At 44.5% G+C, this 25,281-nt stretch overlaps 1 protein-coding gene across 5 annotated transcripts in view; it reads left to right on the plus strand.

The window, feature by feature from the left end:
- The window catches only part of SNX31 (sorting nexin 31), a 59,353-nt gene that overhangs the window by 20,519 nt on the left and 13,553 nt on the right, over positions 1-25,281 (plus strand). For 2 of the 5 annotated variants that reach the window (XM_059165910.1, XM_059165911.1), the window contains exons 5-10: positions 2,119-2,229; positions 6,154-6,244; positions 7,195-7,282; positions 10,532-10,601; positions 16,617-16,709; positions 21,331-21,534. In XM_059165910.1, coding sequence (XP_059021893.1) covers positions 2,119-2,229; positions 6,154-6,244; positions 7,195-7,282; positions 10,532-10,601; positions 16,617-16,709; positions 21,331-21,534 — 657 coding nt within the window. The remainder of the gene's footprint in view (positions 1-2,118; positions 2,230-6,153; positions 6,245-7,194; positions 7,283-10,531; positions 10,602-16,616; positions 16,710-21,330; positions 21,535-25,281) is intronic. The other 3 variants (XM_059165913.1, XM_059165912.1, XM_059165914.1) reach the window with 3 other exon arrangements.

A 25,281-nucleotide genomic window follows, 5' to 3' on the forward strand; every position in this document is an offset into this window, starting at 1 on the left:
CATATAACATAGCTGGGCATTTGCTGTGAGTACTGTTCCCAGTTCCACACCTTGCTTCCTTGAATCTTGACCACAGCCCTGTGAGGTGGGCACTATTACCATCCTTATTTTAGAGCTGAAGGAATGAGGAATACAGAGGGCAAGTAACCTCTCCAGGTTGGCACAAGGTCCCATGTGGTGAGTGCAGGAGTTGGGCTTGGAACCCATTTTCTCACATGGTCCAGCCCAGTTCCTTGGAACCTCCAAGGGGATGACTGCAGCTGACCTCTGAGTTCCCCCCACCCCACCCCGCCCTCTCTCTTCCCACTCATTTTCACCACACAACCAGGCAGGTCTTTCCATAACTCTGTTTCCAGCCTTCTGCTTTCTTTTGTGTTTTTAATAAAATTCTCAAGTGTCTGATTTCAGGGCTCTTTATAATCTGACCCACTCTGCCAATCCAACCTGCTTTCTTGCTTTTGCAGAAGAATTTAATAAAGGTATGCCTTTATATCATTTTAGCTGTTCATGTAATGTAGCTATCTTACCAGTCTGCAATTTGGTTTGAGTTGGGAGTTGCCAATTTATAAGATAATATAGTTAATGCTAGGAGTTCTTTCAGAATCTTACCAAAAAGCAATGGCATTCTTTTCATTCATTTTGAGTGTTTTTCCCCTGACGTAAGAGATCTCTGTGATTATAGGCCCCAACACTTGAGGAGCCAACATCTAGGCAAAGATGTACCTAGAAAGAGACTATTTGCAACAGTTATTTTGAGGGAGCCCATAGAAACTTAGTAATTTTAAGTACATGAGAGGGTAGTTAAAATTTAAAGTCAAAGATTGCCCTTTGATAATAAAATTAGGAAAAGTAAGCCTGTCATTAATGTATCGGCCTTTTGAGGTACCTGGATAATACAGTTGAGTTGTTGGAGTCCCCCAGTTCCCTATAAAACTTGATCTGTCATATCTGTGAATGTGATCGGGGTGAGGAAAGGGGAGGTGTTGCCTGTTGAAGGGAAAGGTCCCAGTTGGTCAGCTCACCTGAGTGCTACTCTCTGATCTCTGAACTCTCTTTGGACTGGTCATTTGGTTCTTCTCTCCCCAGCCTGATACCAGAAAGGCAGTAACCTGGGCTGGGTGCACATTGTCTAGGCGCCCCTGTATTAGTGATATTCTAGCTTTTATAGTAAGCTTAGAACACAGACAGTGGTTTCTCTCAGTTCTCCCCAGGATGATACATAACCACTGTTATTCTAGATGCCGAGGAGAGAAGCAAACTCATTGCCTACAGTAGATGCGTTGGTGCATTAGGGTTTAATCTTCTCGTAGATCCTGGGATCAGAAAGGCTGTGACCTGAATCAGCCTCCCAGAGATGAGGCAGCCCTGTGGACTGAGAGCATCCCACTTGGCAGGGGCTAAAAACAGCTTTCCCCCAGACATAGCTGCCCTGGAGGCTCAGTAGGCAGCACTGCCCATGCCTCCTCCTGGGGACCCCCTCCCTGTGGTAACTGAGCACCAGTTACAGCTTCACACTTTCCTGAACTCTGAGGTCTTCTCGGGGTCTCTAGCATGTCCTTGACATTTTAGAGCATTTCACCCAAGAACTTCACAGGCCCCCAGGTTTGCGGTCGCCTCTAGTGCACATGCAGCCCCTTGCAGAATGGGTAAGTACGAGCAAAGCAGGACTGGACACTCGCTCCCCAGATAGTGACATGTTTCCTCATTCAGGCCTCATGGTTTGCACACTTCAGACTTTTGCTATAGCAAAAGCATAAATTATTGCAGATGATGCACTTTTAGGGAGGCCGGGAAATAGTCAAAGTGAGAATTAAAATCTGAGATGCCTCGGGGTCACATGGATAGCTTTTCTTTTTCCCCTTAAAATGGATGCTTTATTGTTTATTTGGAAATTTTTCAAGCTACATGTCATTGCTTTGTCTCAGCCTCTCCTCACGCTGCCTCACCCCACCCTGCCCCTCAGGACTCCATCCACCAAATCCATGTAGTCAGCTCTGTGTGTCTCTGGATGGCGTATGCCCTGAGGGCCCAGGTAGAGGAAGTCACTGACTGTTCCTGCTCTGTGTGCCCCATTGAAGGGCACTGTGAGGGCTCACTGTACTTTTCTTTTGCTTGCAGGACACATTTAGCATCACTACCAAGACAGCCTCTCTGGATATATTTCTGCCAGATGGAAGGAATATTCCAGTCGAAATTCTAACATCAGACACTGCTGAAAGAGTCCTGGAGGTAAACTTTGTCGAAACTCCAGAACCAAATTTAGGAATCATTCTGTTTAAAGGCAGGGACTAGGATAAAGTTACCTTCCAGAAGCTTCCTGCCTATCTTTTTTATTCTGGATGACATATCTGTTGAGATGCTGGGATTTTCTGGGAGACGGACCAAGGAATCTGAGCTACAGCCAGTCCTCAAGAGCGTCTTTGGTTTTACTCTCCTGTGGACATCAACTTCCCAGACATCTTTTAGACCCTCCCCAAGGCTGCTGTCAGTCACCTGGGACTCAGCCAAGGTTGTACCCTGGAAATGTGCCAAGTGCTTTATTATGGGATGCCTCATAGTTGGGAGCAGGAAAGGGAGTGGAATCCAGATGAGGCTGAAACAGGCAGTACCCAGGTAGGTGGTGACAGGTCCTGTTAGAGAGTGACAGAGGAATGCTGAAAAGGCTTTGAGTTGTCCTTCCTCCCCCAACCGGGAAAACCCCTGAAACCAACAACCTAGCAGGTCTAACTCTGGGTCCAGTGGGTCCAGACCTGAATTCTAGTTGGTTCTGTGAAGAGTCTGACTCTTCACAGAGAGGACAAGACCCAGAGACTACCCTACCCATCTTTCGATGGCAGCCGTTACCAGCTCTGTCCCTGGGGCTTCTCCTCCCTCCCCTGGGTGCCAAGAAGACACTGGCTTCTCACATCCACACACTGTTCCTAGGCCCTTTTCCTTTGGAGGGTTTTAGTTCTAATCTTCCAGAGAAGTATATGAGGGAAATATAAAGTTATAACAAGGTGGAGGTCAGGAAGTTTCTAGGGTCTTCCAAGGACAGAATATTCTTGCGCTAGGGAGTTGGTACCTGATACCTTCTGGGCAGGAAACAGTTCCTCCCTGTTGGGTTCCCAGCTCTCAGGCCCACTTTTACCTGAGACCGTGGCGTGGGTGGACGGCCTCTCCCGGCATCATGGCTTTTCTTTCTAGCCTGGGATTTGAAGCTGGCCCATGCCTTCTTGGTCTCCAAAGAGCAGTTTTGTCCCCAGACTAGGAAATATCCTTTCTCTAGGGTCTTGGCTCTGCCCAAAAAGTGATTGTTTTGGACCTTCCTTCCTACGATAGTCACTGCACACTACCTTTTCTTGGCTCCTGTACCGTTGTCCTGTTGAAATAGCAGCCACCTCATCGCTGAGGCCCTCCATGAAGAAGTTACCCCAGGGTCCCCTTCCTTAACCAACCCCCGCCCCCCCCCAAATCCTACTGACCTCCAAGTGTCCCAAGTCTCTCTCCTAACAATTCCCATCTCCATTTTCTCCATTTTCTCCTCTCCATCCTCATACCCTCATTTTGAGCCTTTATTTCTCAACTAGATTTCTCTAGCAGCCCCCAAAAGTAGTCCTGGCTTGCAGTCTCTCCAGTCTTCTATACTGACCTCCAGAATGACCTTTCTAAAAAACATCAGAGGCCCTGGACACTTCATGCCTGAGGGGATTTATTTTAAAAAAAAAAAAAAAGTAAAACAAAAAATCCTCTCAAATACAAAAACACTCTTCCCTAAATTGTCCCCCAGAGGACCTGCAGAGCGGGAGACTGACACATCAGTGAAAGAGAAGGACAGTAATAGGGCAGAGGCCACAGACCCAGATGCCTCCAGGGCCAGGCCTGTAACGCAGGGGTGCCAATGAGGGATGTGAGATAATTCTGGAACAGGGCGGGGGGTTGGGCATGGAAAACAGGAGAGCCCCTGCCGTGCCTGACAGCTTCATTATTGACATGTTTGTCACATCCTGGCTCACTGGGCTGTTGAGACATATGTGCCGCTGAAGTTGGCTGCTGGTGGGAGTTTGGGGTCTCTACTTCCCTGGGGTCAGGGCAAGAGCTGGATTCAAATGATGGCACTGCCACGTCATAACTGTGTGGGTCTGGGTAAGTGGCTTACTCTTTCAAGACCATGTCCAAGTATTATAGAAATAGCCCATGTTCCATCAACAGTGGTGGTTATGGTTATTTCTCAGTATGGGTATTATTATTGATAATAACAATTATTGGAGGGAGTGTTGAGTCGCTATTGAGTAGGGTAGTAAGCCTAGGGTTCCGCAATGCCATCTATTTTGCCCAGTTCCTCTTGTAACTAATAGGATAGATTTAAGGAGGTGCATTTGTTGTCTCAGAAAAATATACTTTCCCTCTTCCAATCTCACTGACTCGTGAGAAATTCACACCCCTGACACTGACAACATTAACATCAGGGAAGTTCACCTGGAGGTTCCACCCTCCAAGCCACGGAGTTTCTATTAAAAGTAAAATGAGCCCTCAGCCAGGCAGACAGGTGAATTCTCCAGCAGCTGGGAATCTCTCCAGCTTGCATAGAAATGTAAGTTCAATTTTGTAACTGAAAACCATTGTTTATATCTCCTCAAGCATATGGGCCCCACTCTGCACCTCACCACCATCCTGCTGGGCTCCTTAAAGAACCAGCAACACGCTAAAATCTCCTTTTGGTTTTTAACACATTTGCGCTAATTTGGTTTTACTGGTGGTGGTTGTGTTTTGAAGTGTCCTTAACATTTGCTAAGAAGAAAATACTGGGTCTCTTTTTGTCGACGTTTACTCCTCTCAAAAGAAGGTATGTGGGTTTATGTCTTTATAAATTACAAAAGGCTTCTCCATTCTCCCCCCCCCCCCCACTCCTTTATCTGTCCTGACACGAGAGCTTGCTGTTTTCACGGAGTGAGTCAGAGGAGAGAGGAGTCTAATCTAAACGGACGTGGATCACACTCTAGGAAAAGATGTCTTTGCAGCCTGTTACAACCCAGCACACACTCACCCCTGCGCACCCAGGAGTACTGCGTTTGATTTGGGGTTTTTCCCCCTCCCCTGGGCATGGGCATGGGTGAGGTAAATAGAAGGTGAATGAGGACAAGCCTTGAGTGAACGTGTGAAAAGTTCCCAGGCTCCCCTTTATTTTCAAAGCTCTGCCGAAAACACCCCCTCACTTCACCCACCTAATAAGACCGTCTCCTGAGGTAACTTTCAGATCCCTGATAGGAAAAGGACCCCTTTGAGCCTCATATTTGTACAGCTATCCCCTTGGAGCCATGCTTAAAGCATCAGCTCACACATATGGCAGTAAAGGTGAACACTTGAGGGTGCCAGAGGTGGTCTAGTGCTTTTAGGGGGTGCAAGCAAAGAAATCACTCAGGGGCCCAGTCTTCAGTAGGGAGGGTCTGGGTGAGTGAAGAAGGGGAGAGTCTTTGGTAACATGGGCATTCCCGCTGAGGGAATGTGAGTCAGTGTAAGACACAGGGAGCTTCCAGCCTCATGAGCCACTGGCAAAAATGAAACCGTTAGAAGGAAAGCCGTTTGACAGAAAAGCCAGGGAGGAACATGAAATGAAAGCAGCCTGTGCCTGGGATCTGAGGTTCACTGAGCGAACGCCAGACAAATTAGACTTGACCATCACTGGAGATATCAGACAGAAGCAGGCCCAGGGAGTCAAAGACGGCCCATAGCTTGGACGGCCAAGTGGCAGAGCATGTCCCTTTTCCCTGTGTCAGATAAACCAGCCCGTAGGAAGGTCAGCTGGTGTGGGGGCCCCAGCGGCTGACCGCAGAAGGACAGACAGACATGGAGAATGGCTGCTGCCCTCCAGTGGACTGTAAAGACCAAAGTCTCTGGGAGACACATCTGTGTCCGAGATGGGACAACCAGCCTTGGCAGAGGTTGGCTCATGTCCATTGTGCTGGAGCTGATTTTTATTTTCTTCACTCTAATTTGTTTAATTTCTTAATTTTCTAAAACGAGTATGATCACTTTCAGATTCAGAAAAGATTCCTTTTAATGTCAGTAGCCCATCAAAGCCCCTTTTTATCGACATTTATAGGCAGCTTTGAAATTCTGCCCATCACCGTAAGCATGGCGGACGTTCCTAACTTTTCTTGTCTTTGGTTACAGGTGGTGTCACACAGAATTGGACTGAGTCAGGAGCTCTTGGGCTACTTCAGCCTCTTTCTCATTCGGTTTTGCAAAGAGGGCAAACAGTCTGGTAAGGAGAGAAGGAGTGCAGGGCAGCCAGGAGCCGGGGAGGGTTGGTGTGGGTGGGTGCCCAGCTCACAGGATGCAGGAGATACAGCCCAGTGAGGGCCGTGCATGGGCCCTACTACTGTCCCAACCCCTGGAGCAAAAGTGGGGGATGGAAAGTTGTGTCTGTGTTCAGGGTAAGCTGGGGCTGAGCAGAGGTGGCGTGGGGTGCACAGACAGTAGCAAGATGTCAGGTCCTTCTAGCAACTGCACTGCATCACGTGCCTGCCCTGGTCCCAGGCCCAGGGCCCGTCTCACCATGACCCTCGCACCCTGGCTGCTGACCACCAGCCGTCCTATAACCTCAAAGTGGATAGCTAGACTCCAGGTGTCAGGACATCCCATCACACCATCACTTCTCCTTGTTCGGGAATGTTGGCTGTAAAACATGGATGCTATCGATAAGTTGTCAGATTCTTAAAACTCATGTAATGAGTTAGTGAAAGATGATGGTATGATTCACATGGCTTTCGTGTTTCTTTACACTGTATGTCTAAGATAGGACAAGTTATTTACTTATAACTGAAGGCAGTTTCCATATGTTCCATATGTTCCCAAGAAGCTACAGAGAGGTGGTTTTGAGTTGGAATTAAGGGGTTTGGGTTGCGACTTGGCCACTGAGATCTGCCTTGGGCTGGCGAAGGTACCAGACCTCTATGAACCTCAGGTTCTTCTTCAGTATCCCAGGGTAAAATACCCCCTACTAAAGGTGTTGATATTTTATGAGGATCAAATGCTACTTATTTTTTTAAGGGAATTTCAGAAACTTAAAAATTGTGTACAAATGCAAAGGAATATTATTGTTGTGGTTATATTCTTTCCAATGTAATGCTTGATTTTCTCATTTCAAAAGCCTCGGTATGTAAACTATATGTGCTGTTTCAACCAGTAGGACTCTCTTTCCCCTTTCTCTAGTCATGAAAAAGTTGGTGGACTTCGAGCTCCCTTATGTGAGTCTTCGAAGCGCTGAAGCAGAAAACTGCAGGGTCGGACTGAGGAAGTGGTAAGCATTTATGGTGACCGGAGGTATTTTGAGGATGTTCTGGATTCCTGTTGAGAATTTGTTGGTCTCACCCTGTCAGCTCCCAACCTAACAGCTAGAGACGGACCAGGAACATGGGGACAGTTGAGAGGAGAACAATAAAGAAGAGTGAGCGGAGAGTGAACCAGAATATTTGTCCTAAACAGTAAGAGGATGGCTTTCACTGGTCTCCCCTAAGTACTTGAGGGTTCTTGTCCTGGAGATGGTGGCCATGAACGCAAGGCTTGAAAAGCCAGTGCTGTTGGGGTGGGGATGGAAGCAGGAATACCGAGGGACTGCGGATTGTGGGCTTGCTTTGGAATGGATTATCAGCTAGATTAATTGAAGGAATTGGTTGATGATTCTAAGCAGGTACGATTCATCTGTTGAACCGTGGTATTCCCTGAGGGCAAAGGATGGACTCAGCCAACTTGCCATGAATTTGAACTCTAAAGTATTATTCCGCTCATGTTCCTAGAGGATTCCAACAATAAATGCATATAAGCCAGGGCCAGCCATATCCCTAGACTGATTGAACATCTTTGAAAAAATACTACCCTTTCCCCCAGAAACAGGAAGCCCTAAGGAGAGCGAACAAACAGAAAATAACAAGAAGTACTCCAGGATGCCTGGGTCCTGAGTAGGCTGAACATCTGACTCTTGATTTCAGCTCAAGTCATGGGTGTCAGGGCTGTGAGGCTGAGCCCTGTGTTGGGCTCCATGCTCGGTGGGGAGTCTGCTTGGGATTCTTTCCCTCTGCTCCTCCGCCTATTCCCGTTCATGCGCGCTCTCTCTCTTTCAAATAAATAAATCTTTAAAAATAAATAAATAAATAAATAAGAAGCAAACCCCCCCCCCCCCCCGTATATCCCATAAAGGGTAGACTGCAATGTTTATTACCATGGCTGTACTGGATGTCTTCTTTGGCTCACTGTCTCCCAGCCCAGCTATTTTGTCATCTGATCACAGAAGTTTTAAAGAAAGGCATTTTGTAATCTAGGAATAGTAGCGATCTTGACCTCGTGATGCCTCCCTTAGAGCTCCAGTCTATGGTTTTGAATTTTGGAAGGATGTTCTGGGCAAGGCTAAAAGTTCATATACTGCTATTCAAAGTATTCTGAGAAACTGTCAAAATCTGTGGCATGGAACCCTGAGAAGGGGAAAAGGAAAAACCTTGAGCAGTTCCAGCTAAGTGTTTCTGGAAGCTGTATAGTATGAAAAGCTAGGCTGAGAATGACTGTTCCCGGGGTCAGAGTATGTGAATCTAAATCCCAACTCTCTTGGGTTTGAGTTGAATAACTTTAGCCAGGTTATTCAAGCTCACTAAGCCTCAGTTTCTTTATCTGTAAAATGGGAATAATAATAAGAGTCTACCCCATACGCTTAGTATGAGGGTTAAATAAAATCATTTCACATGCTCAATAAATTTTGGTTTTATTTGTTGCTGTTATATTGAGGATAATAATGATAATAGTAATAACAGTAACAACAGAAATCCCTGGGGCTTAGACTGCTTCGCTCATGGGCTCTCCAGAGACCTTGACATCAATGACATGAGGATTCTGTCCCTCATCTTGAAGCCTTCATTGGAAATTGGGCTTTGCCTATGTCTTCATTAAACAGGTATATTCTAGATCATCAGTGCAAGAGAAGATGTCATTCACGTGTCAGCCTCTCGGATCCAGGCAGATTGCCTTTGCCTATGGGAACTGGGAAGAAGAGAGGTCTCACTCCAATTGTTAGAGCTGAGGGTCACGTCGTCTGAGGGGGAGAGCCTGGAGTATGATCCTGAAGGAGCTTTGTCCTCTTTCTAGGAAAAGTCTAACTGAGTAGGAGCAGGGAGGCTGGCTTGGCTGCCATAAACTGTGGGATTCCTGGCAGGTGAAGCATCACAAATGAAGCCTTGCCAGCCTCTGGGGGATTTTTCACTCTCTGTGAATTCTCTGCTGGCATCTCTCTGATTATGATACGGTTCCTTGCAGACCAGAGGGAGCCTGCTCTGGCCTCTCAGAGCCCCAGTGTGGAATGGGTCTGGGGGCTCTCTAGTTCTGATGCAATAGTTCTTCTCTGTCACAGAGAAGAGGGTACGTGTGCTGCGTGGCAAGTCAGCTAAATAGAATATAACGGAGTGCTTCCAGTGCCTCTCCCCACCCCCCAGGAGGAAGGTGATCTTCAAGTCACATTTTCGTCCTTTCCTAGTCTGTGCCAATCCCATTGGTTTGTTAACCATTCATTTCTAAGTGCAGTGATTCTGCTGACGTCTGCCTTCAGATTGGTTTAGACCAGCTGCTGTGGGTCCTTTCCAGACCATCTCTATCCATTCTTAGCAGCTCCTGTGCTTATACAGGAGCTAGGATTTCAGTTTATCCTGGTGAGTCTGGATCCGTTAGACAGACATGGAGCCCTGCCATTTGCAAGTTACTCTGCAAAGGTCCAGAGGGGCAACTCCAAATAGGACGAAGCCCTGACCTCCCTGGTGTCGGGGTCCACATGAGGGAAGCAGTGGTAGGAGGAATTTAGGGTGCTAAAGGATGGAGTGGAAGCCTTGGGGAGTGGGGACCAGAGGATGCCGGAAGAGGCAGGCGAGTCAGGGCTGGAGGCTGGGGAGGCTAGTGGTCTTCCAGGCAGAGGAAAGAACACATGGTTGGAATGTAGAGTGTGAAGGAGGGAGGTAGGTCATAGATGGAGCTGGAAATGAAAGCTAGGTGTCGCATGACGGGCACCTTGGAGAGGAGCAGCATGAATGATCTAACTCCTGGGACCAAGAGTCCAAAGGTTACTCAGGAAAGAGCACTCAGGTTAGAATATAGCGCCTGACCCAGAGGGGCAGGGCTGAGGCTGGCGGCCTGACAAAGGAAGCGGCTTGGGTGGCCTGGGCGTGGGGCAGTGATACAGATGTGGGTACAGGGCTGATGAAGACACTCTACTGTGGGGTGGGGAGAGGGCTTGCACAGTCGGGGACTGAGTGCGAACAGGTTGTGGGCCATTTTCCATCAGCTTTAGCGTTTGGCATCTTTCCTCTCAGGGTCCACCAGGCAAGAGCGCAGAGTGTAAAGAAAGTTGAGGACAGAGAGCTGGAGGGACAAACTAAAAGCTAGGCGAGGAGAGGGGTGTTAGTAAGGGGGGGCTCAGTTTCAAGTGTAGGGGGCCACCACTGCAGAGAGCACTGGCTCCCAGGTGTGCCCACCGGCCATGGCATCTGAATGACCTTAATGCTCTTGAACCACACAGGTACATGGACCCGTCCCTGGACTCCGTGCTGATGGACTGCCCGGCAGCGCTCCAGCTGATCTACATGCAGGTGAGCAGGACCGAGGACTCGCAAAGCACCAGATGGTCTTCACCATTTGGGATTGAAAACATTAGGAAAAAATGGGTAATAGTTAAGAATTCTACCTCCAAAGCTAGGAGAGACAAATTCACAGAGACAGGAAGTACAATGGAAGTTATTAGGGGCGAGGGGGCAGGGAGTTATTGTTTAACGGGGACAGCATTTTTGCTGGGACTGCTAAAAAAGTAGGTGTAAGAGAGTGTTGATGGTTTCATGACCTTATGAATGTTTTTAGTGCCCCTGAATTGTACACTTAAAAATGGTTAAGAAGTAGAGCCCCCGGGTAGCTCAGTCAGTTCAGCTCTGCCTTCGGCTCAGGTCATGCTCCTGGAGTCTCAGGATTGAGCCCCACATTGAGCCCCACGTCAGGCTTTCCACACAGGGCTTCCTGCTCAGCAGAGAGCCTGCTTCTCCCTCTGCCCCTCCCCTATGCATGCACACTCGCACACACACACTTTCTCCCTCTCTCTCTAAAATAAACAAATAAACCTTTTTAAAAATGGTTAAAAGGATACATTTTATATATATTTTACCACAGTTAAAAAAAATTTTTTAAGAAGCAGAATTTAGAAAGAAGAAAAGTTCTACCTCCATTTTAACAATCTCTCCGAGTTTTCCAGCCAACACTCCATCATCTGGGCCAATTTACCTGAGCCTAGAAATGATGTCCCTGATAATCTAAAGCTACATGTAGTCCCCAAATCTCATTTTAACATCCTCTTCTTTTTCCCTGAGGCGACAAGCATTGTACCTACCCACATGGCCCACTTCAGAGATGTGTAGCCTGTGAAGCAGCACTGGGCCCCGTGCTCAGAAGGGCGCCAAACTTGTTTAAGATTCTGCTGTTGCCATCTTGAAATCCTTAATTTTGGAACAACAGAACCCACGCTTTCATTTTGCATTAGGCCCTTTCAAATTATGTTGTTGGTGCTGCCTACCCCAATGCCCTAAGTGTCCCACCCCCATCCCCCGCCCCAGAAAGTACATTTGGAGTTTGGCCTCCTTTCCTTTCCCAAGGCGGGTGGTAAAGGTTCTGCTAAGCAGAGGGATGGTCAGTGGGTGCTGCCCCTGTGATAGGTCTCCAGTTACGTCCCCAGCCCTACCTTTGTTCCCCTGCCTCACCAGCCCCCTGTCACTACAGACACGATGTTTCTCCACGGAATGAGAATTACCACTTGCACAGAAAGGCAAAGACAGAGTGCCTGGTGGCTCAGTCAGTTAAGCATCCAACCCGTGGTTTCATCTCATGAGATGGACTCATCAGGCCCCACACTCAACAGGGAGTCTGCTGGAGATTCTCTCTCTCTGCCTCCCCGCCCCCTGTTCACTCTCATTCTAAATGAATCAATGAATCAATGAACCAATGGATAAATAAATAAACAGTTTACAAAAAGGCAAAGACAGAGTGACAGATTTCCCTTTTATATTTATAAAGCAGAAGCTCATCTTTGAAGAAGTGACCACATTTCCATATTATCTTGTAAAGCAACCACTAGGTGCTTTATGTGCTCAGAGAGAGGAAACTTCTGGGAGTTTTACTGAGCTGTATGCCAAAGGACTGCCTAGCACAGGCCAAGCAGGGAAGCAAGGCAGGAGAATCACCAAATGCCTCAGAAGAAAGAAGCTGGGAAAGGTCAGCATGGTGGGTCCATGCACCGGGCCCCAAAGTCACAAGGCACGCCACCATTTAACCGGCAGTGGTTTTACTTAGTGTCTCACAAAAACGTGGTACCAGAATCCGTGGTGCCTACAATCTGACAAAGTAAAGCATCACTGACATCTCTGTTTCCCCCACTAGACCACCCGCCTCATGCATTGACCTTGGCTTTTCCATCACAGGTTGGAGCACCTGGGTGTAGGACTGAGCAGACACACAGAGCCCAGAGGCCAGAGTGTTGATAAGGGGTGACCTTCTTATGTGACCTTTTTTTTTTTTTTAAAGATTTTATTTATTTATTTGGGAGAGAAAGACAGAGATAGCGAGCAGGAAAGAGAGAGAGAAGCAGGCTCTCCATTGAGCAGGGATCCTGATGCAGGGCTCGATCCAGGACCCTGGGATCATGACCTGAGCCAAAAACAAGAGTGAGACGCTTAACGGACTGAGCCACCCAGGGGCCTCTCTCAGGTCACTTTGCAAGAGACCAAGGCAATCTAATAAATCATCTTCACAAAGCTCTTCTAAATTCTAAGGAGGCGAATCAAAATATCACTTATTGAATATTTAATGTTCACTACTGTAGTTTAATGGCTAGAATAGTTTTGAGCTCATTTCTGATCATCCTTTGATCCATGTAATTAAACCCACATGGTGTGCGTTGGAACATAATTTACCATTTTAAATGTCGTCTGAGGCTCACTGCTGTTGTAACCTTGCTATTATTGTGCATTATGAGTTGTGTCTGGTCTATTTGATACCACATCCTTGGTGGAGAAAGCATCACCCAGTTCCACTGTTGTTCTGGTGGGAAACAGTCTTTCTGGCCTGGTTTCCAGGATACATTGTGGGGAAAAGCAGAGGCTGCCAACGTCATTAGAGGAATTTTATCTGTCTTCATCAAGGAGTTATAAACCAGAGAGAAATGCTCTATATTTCCTCTGCTTATAGTTTTGGGGGAAAATGGCTTCATGGAAAGCACACTGAATTCAGTCTCGAAGATGTATTCTGTCCCTTGCTGTGCTGTGGGCTGTTTCTCCGGTATGATCGAGGGCCCGCCACCTTCATTCTTCTGATCCTGATCCAATCTCATCGCTTAACAACGTCCCCCTGTTAAGTGATGAGATTGAAGGAACAGTTTCTAAGTTCTCTCTCAGCTTGAATAGACTATTATCCAAATTGTAGATCTTTGCCTGGCAAAGTCTTCAAAAGATGGTTGCCGATGGTTATAACCGTCTGTGCCATTACCATCAATATTCTCATTGTTTGCTGAATCCACACAGAGGTACCAAGAAGTTGGCCCCTGGGAGTCACAGCCATCATTGTAGCCTCTTTTGGGGAAACTCTTCTCAGCTCCCCTCGAAAGAAAATGTCTCCCTTCCTCTCTGCTCCTGTGGTATTTCGTTTGTACCCATTATGGTCCTTCTCACCCAGCCTTGAAAATACTGCCCACATACATATTTGCCTAACTAGACTCTGAAAGGCCCAGGGCAGAGACTGTCCTGGGAGCTTAGGAGGTGTGAATGTGTGAGAAGCAATCATCCTTTTAAAAAAATTGATGCAGAATGTTCTTAGGAGTTCTTCTGGTAAATAATGGTGCCATCATAATTGCTTTTGATTTTTCCAAAGCAGCTGTGCCTCGTGACATCCTGGGAGCCAAGTGGACTCCCACATTTTTTTTTTTCCTTTTTGAAAATTTGAGGAAAAGGAACAAAATGGAAGATTGTATATATAACATTTCTGGATTTTCTCAAAAATATTGTTTCATTTCTGGATTTTCTCAAAAATATTGAGGCTTGGTCAATTCCGGGTCTGCTTTTCAGCACCACTGGCCAGAATGATAATTTTGTGCAAATTAGAACAAGGGGTCCCTTCCTCCAGGCAGGCTTAACCCTGTATCAGGGCCTGTGGTTCAGGGAAGGGAGCGTGGGTTGACCATTACCTTTCCTGGAGCCCCAGAACCTGGTGCCCTTCATGCAGACCCAGGCCTACCCACATAGTCCTGGCCTTGCTGTGCCATGCCTCCCCTAGCTGGACCCGAGTGGCTGATGCCTTTCTCTCCATTTCTCACTGCGGGGGATTTGGGATATGTGTGATGGAAGCACATGAAACCCATGGCTTAGGAGATTTCACTGGATTTTAAAAATCAGTATCTACAGGGTGCCTGTGGCTCAGTGGGTTAAGCCCCTGCCTTCAACTCAGGTCATGGTCTCAAGGTCCTGGGATCCAGCCCCACATGGGGCTCTCTGCTCAGCAGGGAGCCTGCTTCCCTTACTTTCTCTGCCTGCCTCTCTGCTTATTTGTGATGTTTCTCTCTGTCAAATAAATAAATAAAATCTTAAAAATAAAAAATCAGTTTCTATAGAAGTCTTCAGCAGCCAGTCTTTGGGGGGCCAGAGAACTGAGCAGAGCCATTTGTCTAAATTTGACTCTCTCATTGTTAGGAGAGGTCCTGTATGTCATGTATTTGATGACTCTGGAGCCCATAATCAGGGTTAAATCTTTTCAAAGGTAGTGAAACAAGAGCAGTCTGGTCCTGCTGAGGTATGGCATTTAAATCTCTGTGTCTGAGAGTCCCAGGTCCCCTAATGCTGAATGACCTATCTTCAGTGAGTCCTTACTGTTGTGATTGCTGTTTAACTTCTTTCTTTAGTCATGCTTTCTTTCTGATACCTCTGCCCTGTGATAACAGCCCCTTATGGGACTCTACCACCAAGTAAAATTGGGAAGAGGAAAAGGTGTTCCATTCTTCACACCCACATCAATTCCATTCTGACAGGGTGTCTATGCTTAGTCTTGAGAATAGTTGGTGGCCAGGAGAAGGTCTTGGGGTGGGTAGCTGTCCACATGCTCAGAATTCAGTGGCTTGGCCAAGGACAGGAGCCCATAATCAGGAGGGTTGATTATGGACAGGAGGACTCAGGACAGGAGAACTCAGTGCAGTGGCCATATTGGGATTTTAACCCAAATCTTGCCAGGTTGCCATGGTCTCAAAAGCCATAAACTCTCTGGACCTCAATTTACCCATCTGTAAGATGGGGGGGGGGTGTTCCTATCCCACAGAATAATTTGGATAAAGTCAATAAGAAAACCTATCTAAAGCAGGTTCTCAACAAATATTATTATTTTTTCTCCTCTCTAAACCCATCTCCTTTTCCTCAATCTAAATAGCTAAATCAAAACTTTATTCAGCTTTTCATTCTCCATTTGGAGATAAGGCATCACCAGCAACACTGAGGAATGGAACACATAAACCTATACTTAGACTAGGGTGTAAATAAGTGTCTGACAATTAGTGAAGAATTGTTGAGTGTTTGCTGTGTGTAAGACCTTGGACAAGAAACACTGAGGTGAAGGACTCAAGGTTTTCCCCTGAGGGGTTGACAGGTTAACTGAAGACCAGTGGAAAACTTCTTTTAAAACATGTAAATAAAAGCAGTACAGGCTAATCATACTAGTTTCAATCCCATCAGTTCTATATGGAACTTCCTGTTTCCCTCAACCCTTGCTAGCCCTGAATATTATATATATTTTTAGTCTCTGCCAAGTCCAGAGGCAAAATATATGGATTTGTAATTTGGAATTCCTTTTTGTTGATTGCTGATACAAATCCCTTGTTGACATTTTTCTTATTGCTTTACATAAATAATATCAACTTATCCCCACATATAATGCAGTCGTTTTCTCTGGTTTGGCATTTATTTCTTAGTTTTGTTCTTTTTTTTTAAAGATTTTATTTATTTATTTGACAGAGAGAGATGACAAGCAGGCAGAGAGGCAGGCAGAGAGAGGAGGAAGCAGGCTCCCTGCCGAGCAGAGAGCCCAATGTGGGGCTCGATCCCAGGACCCTGAGATCATGACCTGAGCCGAAGGCAGCGGCTTAACCCACTGAGCCACCCAGGCGCCCCCTTAGTTTTGTTCTTGATGGCTTTTATGTATAAAAGTTTTATATTTTCATGTAATTACATATTCCTTTATATTTTAAAAATATTATTCCTTACCTCAAGATCAGGCTTTTTTTCCCTGACTTTTTAAAAAATATCTAAACCTTTATCTGGATTTATTTGATTGGGTGGCATGAGAAAAGAACTAACTTTATTTTCTCTTCCAAGTGTGGCCAGTTGTCCCCAAACTATTGAACGAATTCTTCCTATACCCACTAATTTAATACATAACCTTTATAACATGCTAAATCCTTGTATATGTCTACTTGGGTCTGTTTCTGTAGCCTTTCATACATGAATGTGTTTTTGCCAGATTAATTCGTTTCTGCTCATCTTGAGCAAGCAAGTAAGTAAGGTTGCTAATCTTACAACTTCTGTTGTTTTAAGGCAGTTCAGGACATTGAAAAAGAATGGGCCAAACTCACACAGGCACAGAGGCAGAAATTACAGGCTTTCCAGAAAGAAGACAACCAAACCAAGGTAAATCAGATATTGCATCAAGAGAAATCCCTTGGAGGGGAGTTAAAGAAACATATTAGAATTGAGCTGTTTTTAAATTTATAAACCCATCAACCACAAAAAATGGTTTAAGATTAAGAAATGAGAATATCATCATTATTTTTTCTGATTATATTATTTAAAGATTCTGAAAAATACAGACAATAGATTGTGATGAACCCTTTGCCCAGTTAATATAGACCCACAGCATTTTTTTAAATAACCACAGAGTATTCTGTTTTATAGTTATCATTTAGCTAACCAATTTCTTATTATTGGAAATCTGGTGGTTTCCAGATTTGCTGCTATAAATCACTTTGGCAGCAAGCACCACGAGGCCCAGGACTGTGTCTAATTTATATCCTGTATGTTCCCAACACCTGGAACTGTTCCTGAAGGTCCCTGAACACTGCAGCCAGCATCCTCTGTCTTGGAGTACGTGTTCTATTATTTCTTAGAATATATTTCTAGAAGAATGGTTTTAAAGCTTCCATAAAGATTGTACCAACTCGTACTCCCTTGTGTCCCCAAGCAATGATAGAAGCCTGACGAACAAGGCATAAGTTAACAGAAGAAATGGACTCTGTTTCATCATGTTGTCTTCTTTATCCTTTAAACTTCGCTAGTTCACTCACTGATTTTAAACAAAATGCAAACAAAATTTAGAGGACTCATTTGTACCTAAATTGATATAGAAAGTAATTCTTCAAAAGCTCAGATATTTTGAGAATTGTACCGATGGCAGGATAAGAAAAGGAAAAAGTATCTACTGCCATGATTCAATATTTTCCTTCCTTGGTATTCTGCCTCAGCTTGTTATGAAAATTTTGGAGTTCAATTTCAATTATAGTGTTTATTTTGATGGACAGAATATTTGGATATAATCAGTTACATCAGCTGCTTTGGATACAATTACAGATTCTAGATACATTTCTGCTTCCTAAACTTATTAATTTAATGAATTTAGTAAGAATATTATTTTTACCATGTGCTATACTCCCCCCAAATTTGTATTTGTATTTTTGACACAAAACAAATTTTATTTTACCATACTATTTGTAGTAGTTATCTTTAAAAAACTGTACTTTGAATGCATGAAATAGATGGGGAAAAAAAAAAAAAAAAGAACTGAACCATGATTCAAATTAACTGATATTCTCTTGAAGGATCTCAGGATACTGACATAAAAACTGGCATTATTTAAGTGTTTATGAAGTTCTTCTGCTAGTAGATAACAGCACGTTAACAACTATCGCTTTACTTTATGTCCATGTGCAAGAAAACCTGGAGTAGAAATTGAGGGAAATTAGGGGCACCTGGGTGGCTCAGTGGGTTAAGTGTCTGCCTTCAGCTCAGATCCTGATGCCAGGGTCCTGGGATAGAGCCCCACATCAGGCTCCCTGACCCAGTGGGAGGTCTGCTTTCCCTTTGCCCCTCCTCCACTCACACTCAAACTCTCTCTCTCTCTCAAATAAATAAAATATTTAAAAAAAAAAAAGAAGAAGAAAATGAGTGAAATTAACTTAAAGGAGGAATGTGTTGATCTATATCATAGGCGAACTACAGCCTGTGGACCACTATTTTCGTAAATAAATTTTTTTAAATTTTTTGTTTTTAATTAATTAATTAACTAATTAATTAATTTGACAGAGAGAGAGAGAGAGATCACAAGTAGGCAGAGAAGCAGTCAGAGAGAGGGAGAAACAGGCTCTCCGCTGAGCAGAGAGCCCAATGCGGGGCTGGATCCCAGGACCCTGAGATCAGGACCTGAACCAAAGGCAGAGGCTTAACCCACTGAGCCACCCAGGCACCCCATGAAGTTTTATTGGCATGTGGCCATCATTTACATACTCTCTAAGACAGCTTCTTGTGATAGGATGATTGAGGTGGGTAGTTGCAGTAGAGACCATATGCCCAGAAACTGAAAATATTTACTATGTGGCTGTTTACAGAAAAGTTTGCCAATCCTCAGTCTAAATGAAAATATATGAACATGTCCTTCGCCGTTATGCATGTTAAACTATCTTTTTTGGGTGTAAGCTTCTTTAAAAAACTAATTTGGGTGTAAGCTTCTTTAAAAAACTAATTTTCTTAAAAACAAAAAACAAAAAAACAAAAAAACGAATCCTTGCAGATTTCTTTTAGTTTGCATATGGTCAGTAACATCACTACACGCACTTGTTGAATGACAAATGCCCACAAGTATTTTGAACGAGTTACTGATTCATCACTAACTTTCTAGAGAAATGGAGCTTAATTTTTAAACAGTTTCATCTCCTTGAGAGCACATTACAAAAGGTTTTTTAAAGTGTTACCATGCAATGAGATAAAGATCTGTACCATATAATAAATAAGAAACTATTGTAGCAAGAGCTTAAAATTGCTCGGGTATGCTGTGGCAACATTACTCTGCCCCTACCCCACCCCTGCACGCATGGTGTGACTCAGGACCTGTCGTTTCTGCCCTTTCCATTGACCTAAAGGGGGGGCCAGGCAACTTGACATGTGTCTTAAATTGAAGGCAAGGACCACAGCACAGTAAGCTGGTATGACGATGATGTGTGGCTGGAAGGGAGAGGAGCCTGAACACCTCTCCCGCCTTGTAGTGACAGTCAACTGTCCCTCACTGCTCATATCTGTTCACATTTCACTTCATCAGAAAGTGCTTCATATAGTCCTTGAAAGAACTTGCCTTCCTTCAAGAAAGGATCTGGAAAGTGCCAGGTTGTCACTAAGGGTTCTCTCTGATCACATTCAGTCTTCTCTGATCGTGTGAGAACTCCCTTTTCTTCACACCCATCCCACACAGCATCAGGCAGGACCATGGTGGAAAGCTGGAAGAATAAGATAGAGGTTCGCAAACTGATACCAGCTTATTAAAAAGCAGTGGGTAAAGGGCGCCTGGGTGGCTCCGTTATTAATCTGCCTTTGCTCAGGTCATGATCCCAGAGTTCTGGGATCGAGCCCCACATCTCGGGCTCCCTGCTCAGTGGAAAGCCTGCTTCTCTCTCTCCCACTCCCCCTGCTTGTGTTCCCTCTCTCCCTCTCTGTCAGATAAATAAAATAAATCTTTAAAAAAAAAAAAAAGCAATGGTTAATAATAATAATTTTTTTTTTAAATAATAATGCTTTCTTACAAAAGTGAAAAGTCCCGGATACCTATTGTCAGGGCAGGATGTCTAGACCGCAGGTGTGAACTCCAACTGTCCTCTGTTCTTAAGCCAAGGCAGAAGCAGAGGGAAGGGGGCAACTGGGTGGCTCAGTTGGTTAAGCATCGGACCCTTGATTTCGTTTGAGAGATTGAGCCCCGTATCTGTCTCTGTCCTGGGTGTGGAGCCTGCTTAAGATTCTTTCTCTCCCTTTATCTCTGCCCCTCCCCACATTCTCTCTCTCTTTGAAAAACAAACAAACAAACAAAAGGCAGAGGGAAAAGCTAACCCTTAAGAGTTACATAAAGGTTAAAAAAAAAAAAAAAAAAAAGAGTTACATAAAGGTGTTCCCTTAACACTATTTGGGCTGTCTATAACTCTACTTAGAAAGCAGGCTCACTCTCTGATTTTATTGCCATTTGCAAAATCTGTTCCTCTGACAATTCACACCATCATCATATAAAGCTGACTGTAAAAACTAACTACTTTCTTTCTACATAGACCTCAGCTTAGTTTTTTTTTAATGGCTTTTTTAAAAAAAAGATTTATTTATTTATTTATTTGATAGCGATTACAAGTAGTCAGAGAGGCAGGCAGAGAGAGAAAGGAAGGGAAGCTGGCTCCCTGCTGAGCAGAGAGCCCGATATGGGGCTCGATCGGAGGACCCTGGGATCATGATCCGAGCCGAAGGCAGAGGCTTTAAACCACTGAGCCACCCAGGCGCCCCCAAAATGGGATTTTTTTACAGGAGGCTTGACATCCCCTGTGGGGATTGAACCCAGACCCTGAGATCAAGAGTTGCATGCTCTCCTGACAGAGTCAGCCAGGCTCCCTAAAAGCATTTTATTTATGTATTTATTTATTTATTTATTTATTTGAGAGAGAGAGAGAGAGAGCGCGCACCAGCAGTGGGAAGGAGCAGAAGGAGGCACACGGCACTAATCAAAGAGCCTGACGTGGGGTTTGATTCCAGGACCCTGAGATCATGACCTGAGCTGAAACCAAGAGTTGGCGCTTAACAGACTGAGCCCCGCAGGTGCCCCCAAACAGCATTTTAAATGTATACTTTTCGTTTATTTTGCTGTTGTAATTTGCTGAGGTAGAACCCTCTCTACTCGTTCATTTGATTCCCCCATTCTTCTCCGTTTGTCATTCAGTCACCAAATATTTTCGTCCCCACTATGTACCAAGCACAGTAGCAGGAGGAGAGACACAATGGTGAATGAGGCAGAAATGGTTCGACCTTGGCAGGACATACCATGGACTTCCCCAGCCTTGTTGTCAGGGAGCACAAGGGGCATTGTCTTCATTCGTAACATCCAGAAGAAAAAGGCGCTTTCACTGTGGCTCCATTTTGTGCATTGTACTAGGACGGCAGTAGCTTCTGACAGAAGGTGGTCACCTTTTTCAAGCAGTCTTTTGCTTCTTTTGGCTCACCTTCACCGCCGGAGCAGTTTCTGGAGCTGTCCCGAGAGGTCCGGCACTACGGGTACTGGCGGCTGGATCCGTGTACCTGTGACTACCCACAGCCAGGCTGTGGGGCCGTCCTCTCTGTTGGCAAGGACGAGATCAGCTGCTGCATAACCCTGCCTGATAACCAGACCCAGGAAGTCATTTTCCAGATGAACAGAGTGAAGCGCTGGCAGGTCACTTTCCTTGTAAGTATCTTGGCACTTGAAAGTGATTTAAAGTCTCTACTTTGGTTTAAAAATCCTCTTGTCTTTGGATGACAAAGTTGGCAGTAGGGACGTGGTTCTGCCATTTGCATCACCACATTGAGTGGACCAGCATCTAAGCCACATGAAGCATCACCTGACGGTCAAAGCTGTCTATCATCTGGTTCAAATGTCCCATCTATAGCAATAGAGACACCCACCTTCCCACTTTGCTGTGACAGGCTTCTCTACTGCTTGAAGGCTGGCTATAGTACGAGAAGCATAGAGAAACAATGGCTGCTGTTAGTGGAATTCCTAACACAGACTCAGGACTGACAAGATCTCTACCCTTACAAACGAGACGCTGACCAGTAGAGCTCTTCTTAAGGATCCCTTTCAATCATACCTACATTGCCATCTCCTCCCAGAGAAAACCCTCTGATCAGATGTACTGGAGTGCCTCCTTTGGGTCAGATGCTGTTCTGAGTACTGCCACATCTATTATTTAATTAAATTCTTGCAATAACTCAGTGAGCTAAGTGGGATTATCCCCTTTACACGGGAAACTGAGGTTAACTAGGAGAGGACAAACTCAGAGCAACTGTAATCCCCAGTTGCTAAATCTGCAGAATCCAAGGGGATTTTTTTTAGCTGGGACAATACTAGGCCTATTTGTGGCACTTGGTGTTGTCAACCATTTCTTGCTTCTCAAAATTCCCTCTCCTTCCTCCCCTGTTTTTGTGAGCTGCCTCTTCCTCTGAGCATTTCTGAAGCCCTCATTAACCTGGGGTTCCATTTCCATCTTTCTACTTTGTATTCTCTGAAATCAATTGCCTACATCCCTATGGAAAGGTCCAATATTTCCTAATGCCTCCTAGGCATCGACACTAGGTGTCGCACAGACATCCTTGCCCTCTCCTGCCCATCCTAGGGATCTTCCCCCTCTGTGTTCCCCATTTTGGCATATAGGACTTCAACCACCTGCTAAACGCCGAACCGGCAATCTTGACGTGATCAGCCTATGATTTTAGTCTTTTAAATTTATGGGAACTTGTTTTATGGCCCCAGATCTGGTCTCTCTTGGTAAATGTTCCATGTGTACTTGAAAAGAATGTGTATCCTGCCACAGTTGGATGGAATATTCTAGAAGTATTAAGTCAAGCAGTTGACAGTGTTCAGATCTCCAGTATCCTTGTATATTTGTATATTTTCTTGTATATTTCTTGTATATTTTCTACTTGTTGCTGAGAGAAGAGGAATGTTAAAACCTTCAGACCTAATTGTGGGTTTGTCTATTTCTTTGAGGTTTATCAGCTTTCCCCCTCTTTTCCTGCCTTCTTTTGATTATTTCATGATTTGATTATTTTGTGATTATGAAAAAAACTTTATTTACACCATTTTTTAGCTCTACCTTTTCATTTATTGTTACATTAGACTTGTATACTTGTATACAAGTATATAAGACTTGTAGACTTGTATAATGTATACTTGTATACATTATTCTTGTATACTTAAACTTATTACATTCCACTTTTAATTATTATACCACATCACAAAACGCATAACAACATTGTATTTCTATTTTCCTTTTTGTGATAGTTATTGCCATATTTCCACAAATATAAGCCTCATGCTGCATTATAATTATTTTTGCTTTTAAACAGTTGATTCTTTTGGGGTATCTGGGTGGCTCGGTGGGTAAGCCTCTGCCTTCAGCTCAGGTCATGATCTCAGGGTCCTGGGATCAAGCCCCGCATCGGGCTCTCTGCTCAGCATGGAGCCTGCCTCCCCCTCTCTCTGCCTGCCTCTCTGCTTACTTGTGATCTCTGTCTGTCAAATAAATAAATAAAAATCTTTAAATAAATAGATAAATAAATAAATAAAGGCAATATGCAATATGCAAGTTGCATCCTTAGTTTTTTAAGAAACTGCCAAACGGTTTTCAAGAGTGGCTGTGCTAATTTCCATTTCCACCAGTGATGGATCATGACTGATGGAGTTTCTCTGCAGCCTCAACAGCATTTGGTATTGTCACTGTTTTTTAGTTTAGACATTTGCCTAAGTGTGGAATGGTATTTCATTGTGATTTTAATTTGCATCCCCCTCCTAGCTAATCATGCTGACCATCTTTTCATGTGCCCATTTGCTATCTGCATATCTTCTTTTGTGAGATGTTTTCTTCCATATCTTTTGCCTATTTTCTAATTGATTGTTGAGTTTGGGGTTTGTTTTTTTTTTAAAGATTTTATTTATTCATTTGATAGAGAGAAATCACAAGTAGATGGAGAGGCAGGCAGAGAGAGAGAGAGAGGGAAGCAGGCTCCCTGCTGAGCAGAGAGCCCAATGCGGGACTCGATCCCAGGACCCTGAGATCATGACCTGAGCCGAAGGCAGCGGCTTAACCCACTGAGCCACCCAGGCGCCCTGGGTTTTTTTTTTTTTTTAAAGATTTTATTTATTTATTTATTTGACAGATAGAGATCACAATAAGGTAGAGAGGCAGGCAGAGAGAGAGAGAGAAAAAGGAGGAAGCAGGCTCCCTGCTAAGCAGAGAGCCCGATGCAGGGCTCCATCCCAGGACTCTGGGATCATGACCTGAGCTGAAAGCAGAGGCTTTAACCCACTGAGCCATCCAGGCGCCCCATGTTGGAGGTTTTTTTGTTTATTTGTTTTTTGTTTTTCATTTTTCACTATTGTTTTGAGAGCACTTCATATATTCTAGTTACTAGTCTTTGGTTGGATATGTAGTTTGCAAGTATTTTCTCTTAACTCTGTAGTTTTTCATCCTCTCAACAAGATCTTATGCAGAGGAAAAGTTAATTTCGATGAATTTTAATTCATCAGTTTTTTCTTTTATAGATTGTGGCTTTTAGTGTTGAGTGGAGAACTCTTTGCCAAACTCTGGATCCTGAAGATTTTTTTCTTAGAGTTTTTTCCTAAAAGTTTTACAGTTATAGGTCATACATTTAAGTCCATGACTCATTCTGAGTTAGTTTTCATCTAGGGTGTGAAACTCAGAATGACATTCCCTTTTTTGCCTGTGGAAGTCCACTAGCTCCGAACCATTTGTTGCAAAGCCTGTCCTTTAACTGACTTGCTTTTGCACCTTTGTCAGATATCAGCTGGGCACATTTGTGTGGATTTATTTCTGGATTCTCTAGTCTGTTCCATGATGCATGTGTCTATCCCTCCCCCAGTACTACATACACAGTCATTCCCTTCCTTTGTAACAGCTTTATCAAGATATAATTCACATACCATGCAATTCACTTATATAAAGTGAATTCAGGGGCATTTATTCCATTCACAGAGTTTTACATCCAACACCACAATCAATTTTAGAATACTTTCATCACCTCAGAAAGAAGTCCCATATCCCTTAGCTTACGCCTGTAAGCTACCTATCAGCCCTAAGAAGCCACTAATCTGCTTGTCTTTATAGATGCACCCATTCTGAGCATTTCATGATTAATGGAATCATATGTGATCTTTGTGACTGGCTTCCTTTACTTGGTATAATGTTTCTAAGGCCCACTCTTATCATAGCATGTACCAACACCTTATCTTCTTCGTGGTCATAGAATATTATGTTGTGGGGCGCCTGGGTGGCTCAGTGGGTTAGGCCGCTGCCTTCGGCTCAGGTCATGATCTCAGGGTCCTGGGATCGAGTCCCACATCGGGCTCTCTGCTCAGCGGGGAGCCTGCTTCCTTCTCTCTCTCTGCCTGCCTCTCTGCCTACTTGTGATCTCT

This window comes from Mustela lutreola, chromosome 3 (assembly GCF_030435805.1).
Source record: "Mustela lutreola isolate mMusLut2 chromosome 3, mMusLut2.pri, whole genome shotgun sequence".
NCBI classification, from domain to species: domain Eukaryota; kingdom Metazoa; phylum Chordata; class Mammalia; order Carnivora; family Mustelidae; genus Mustela; species Mustela lutreola.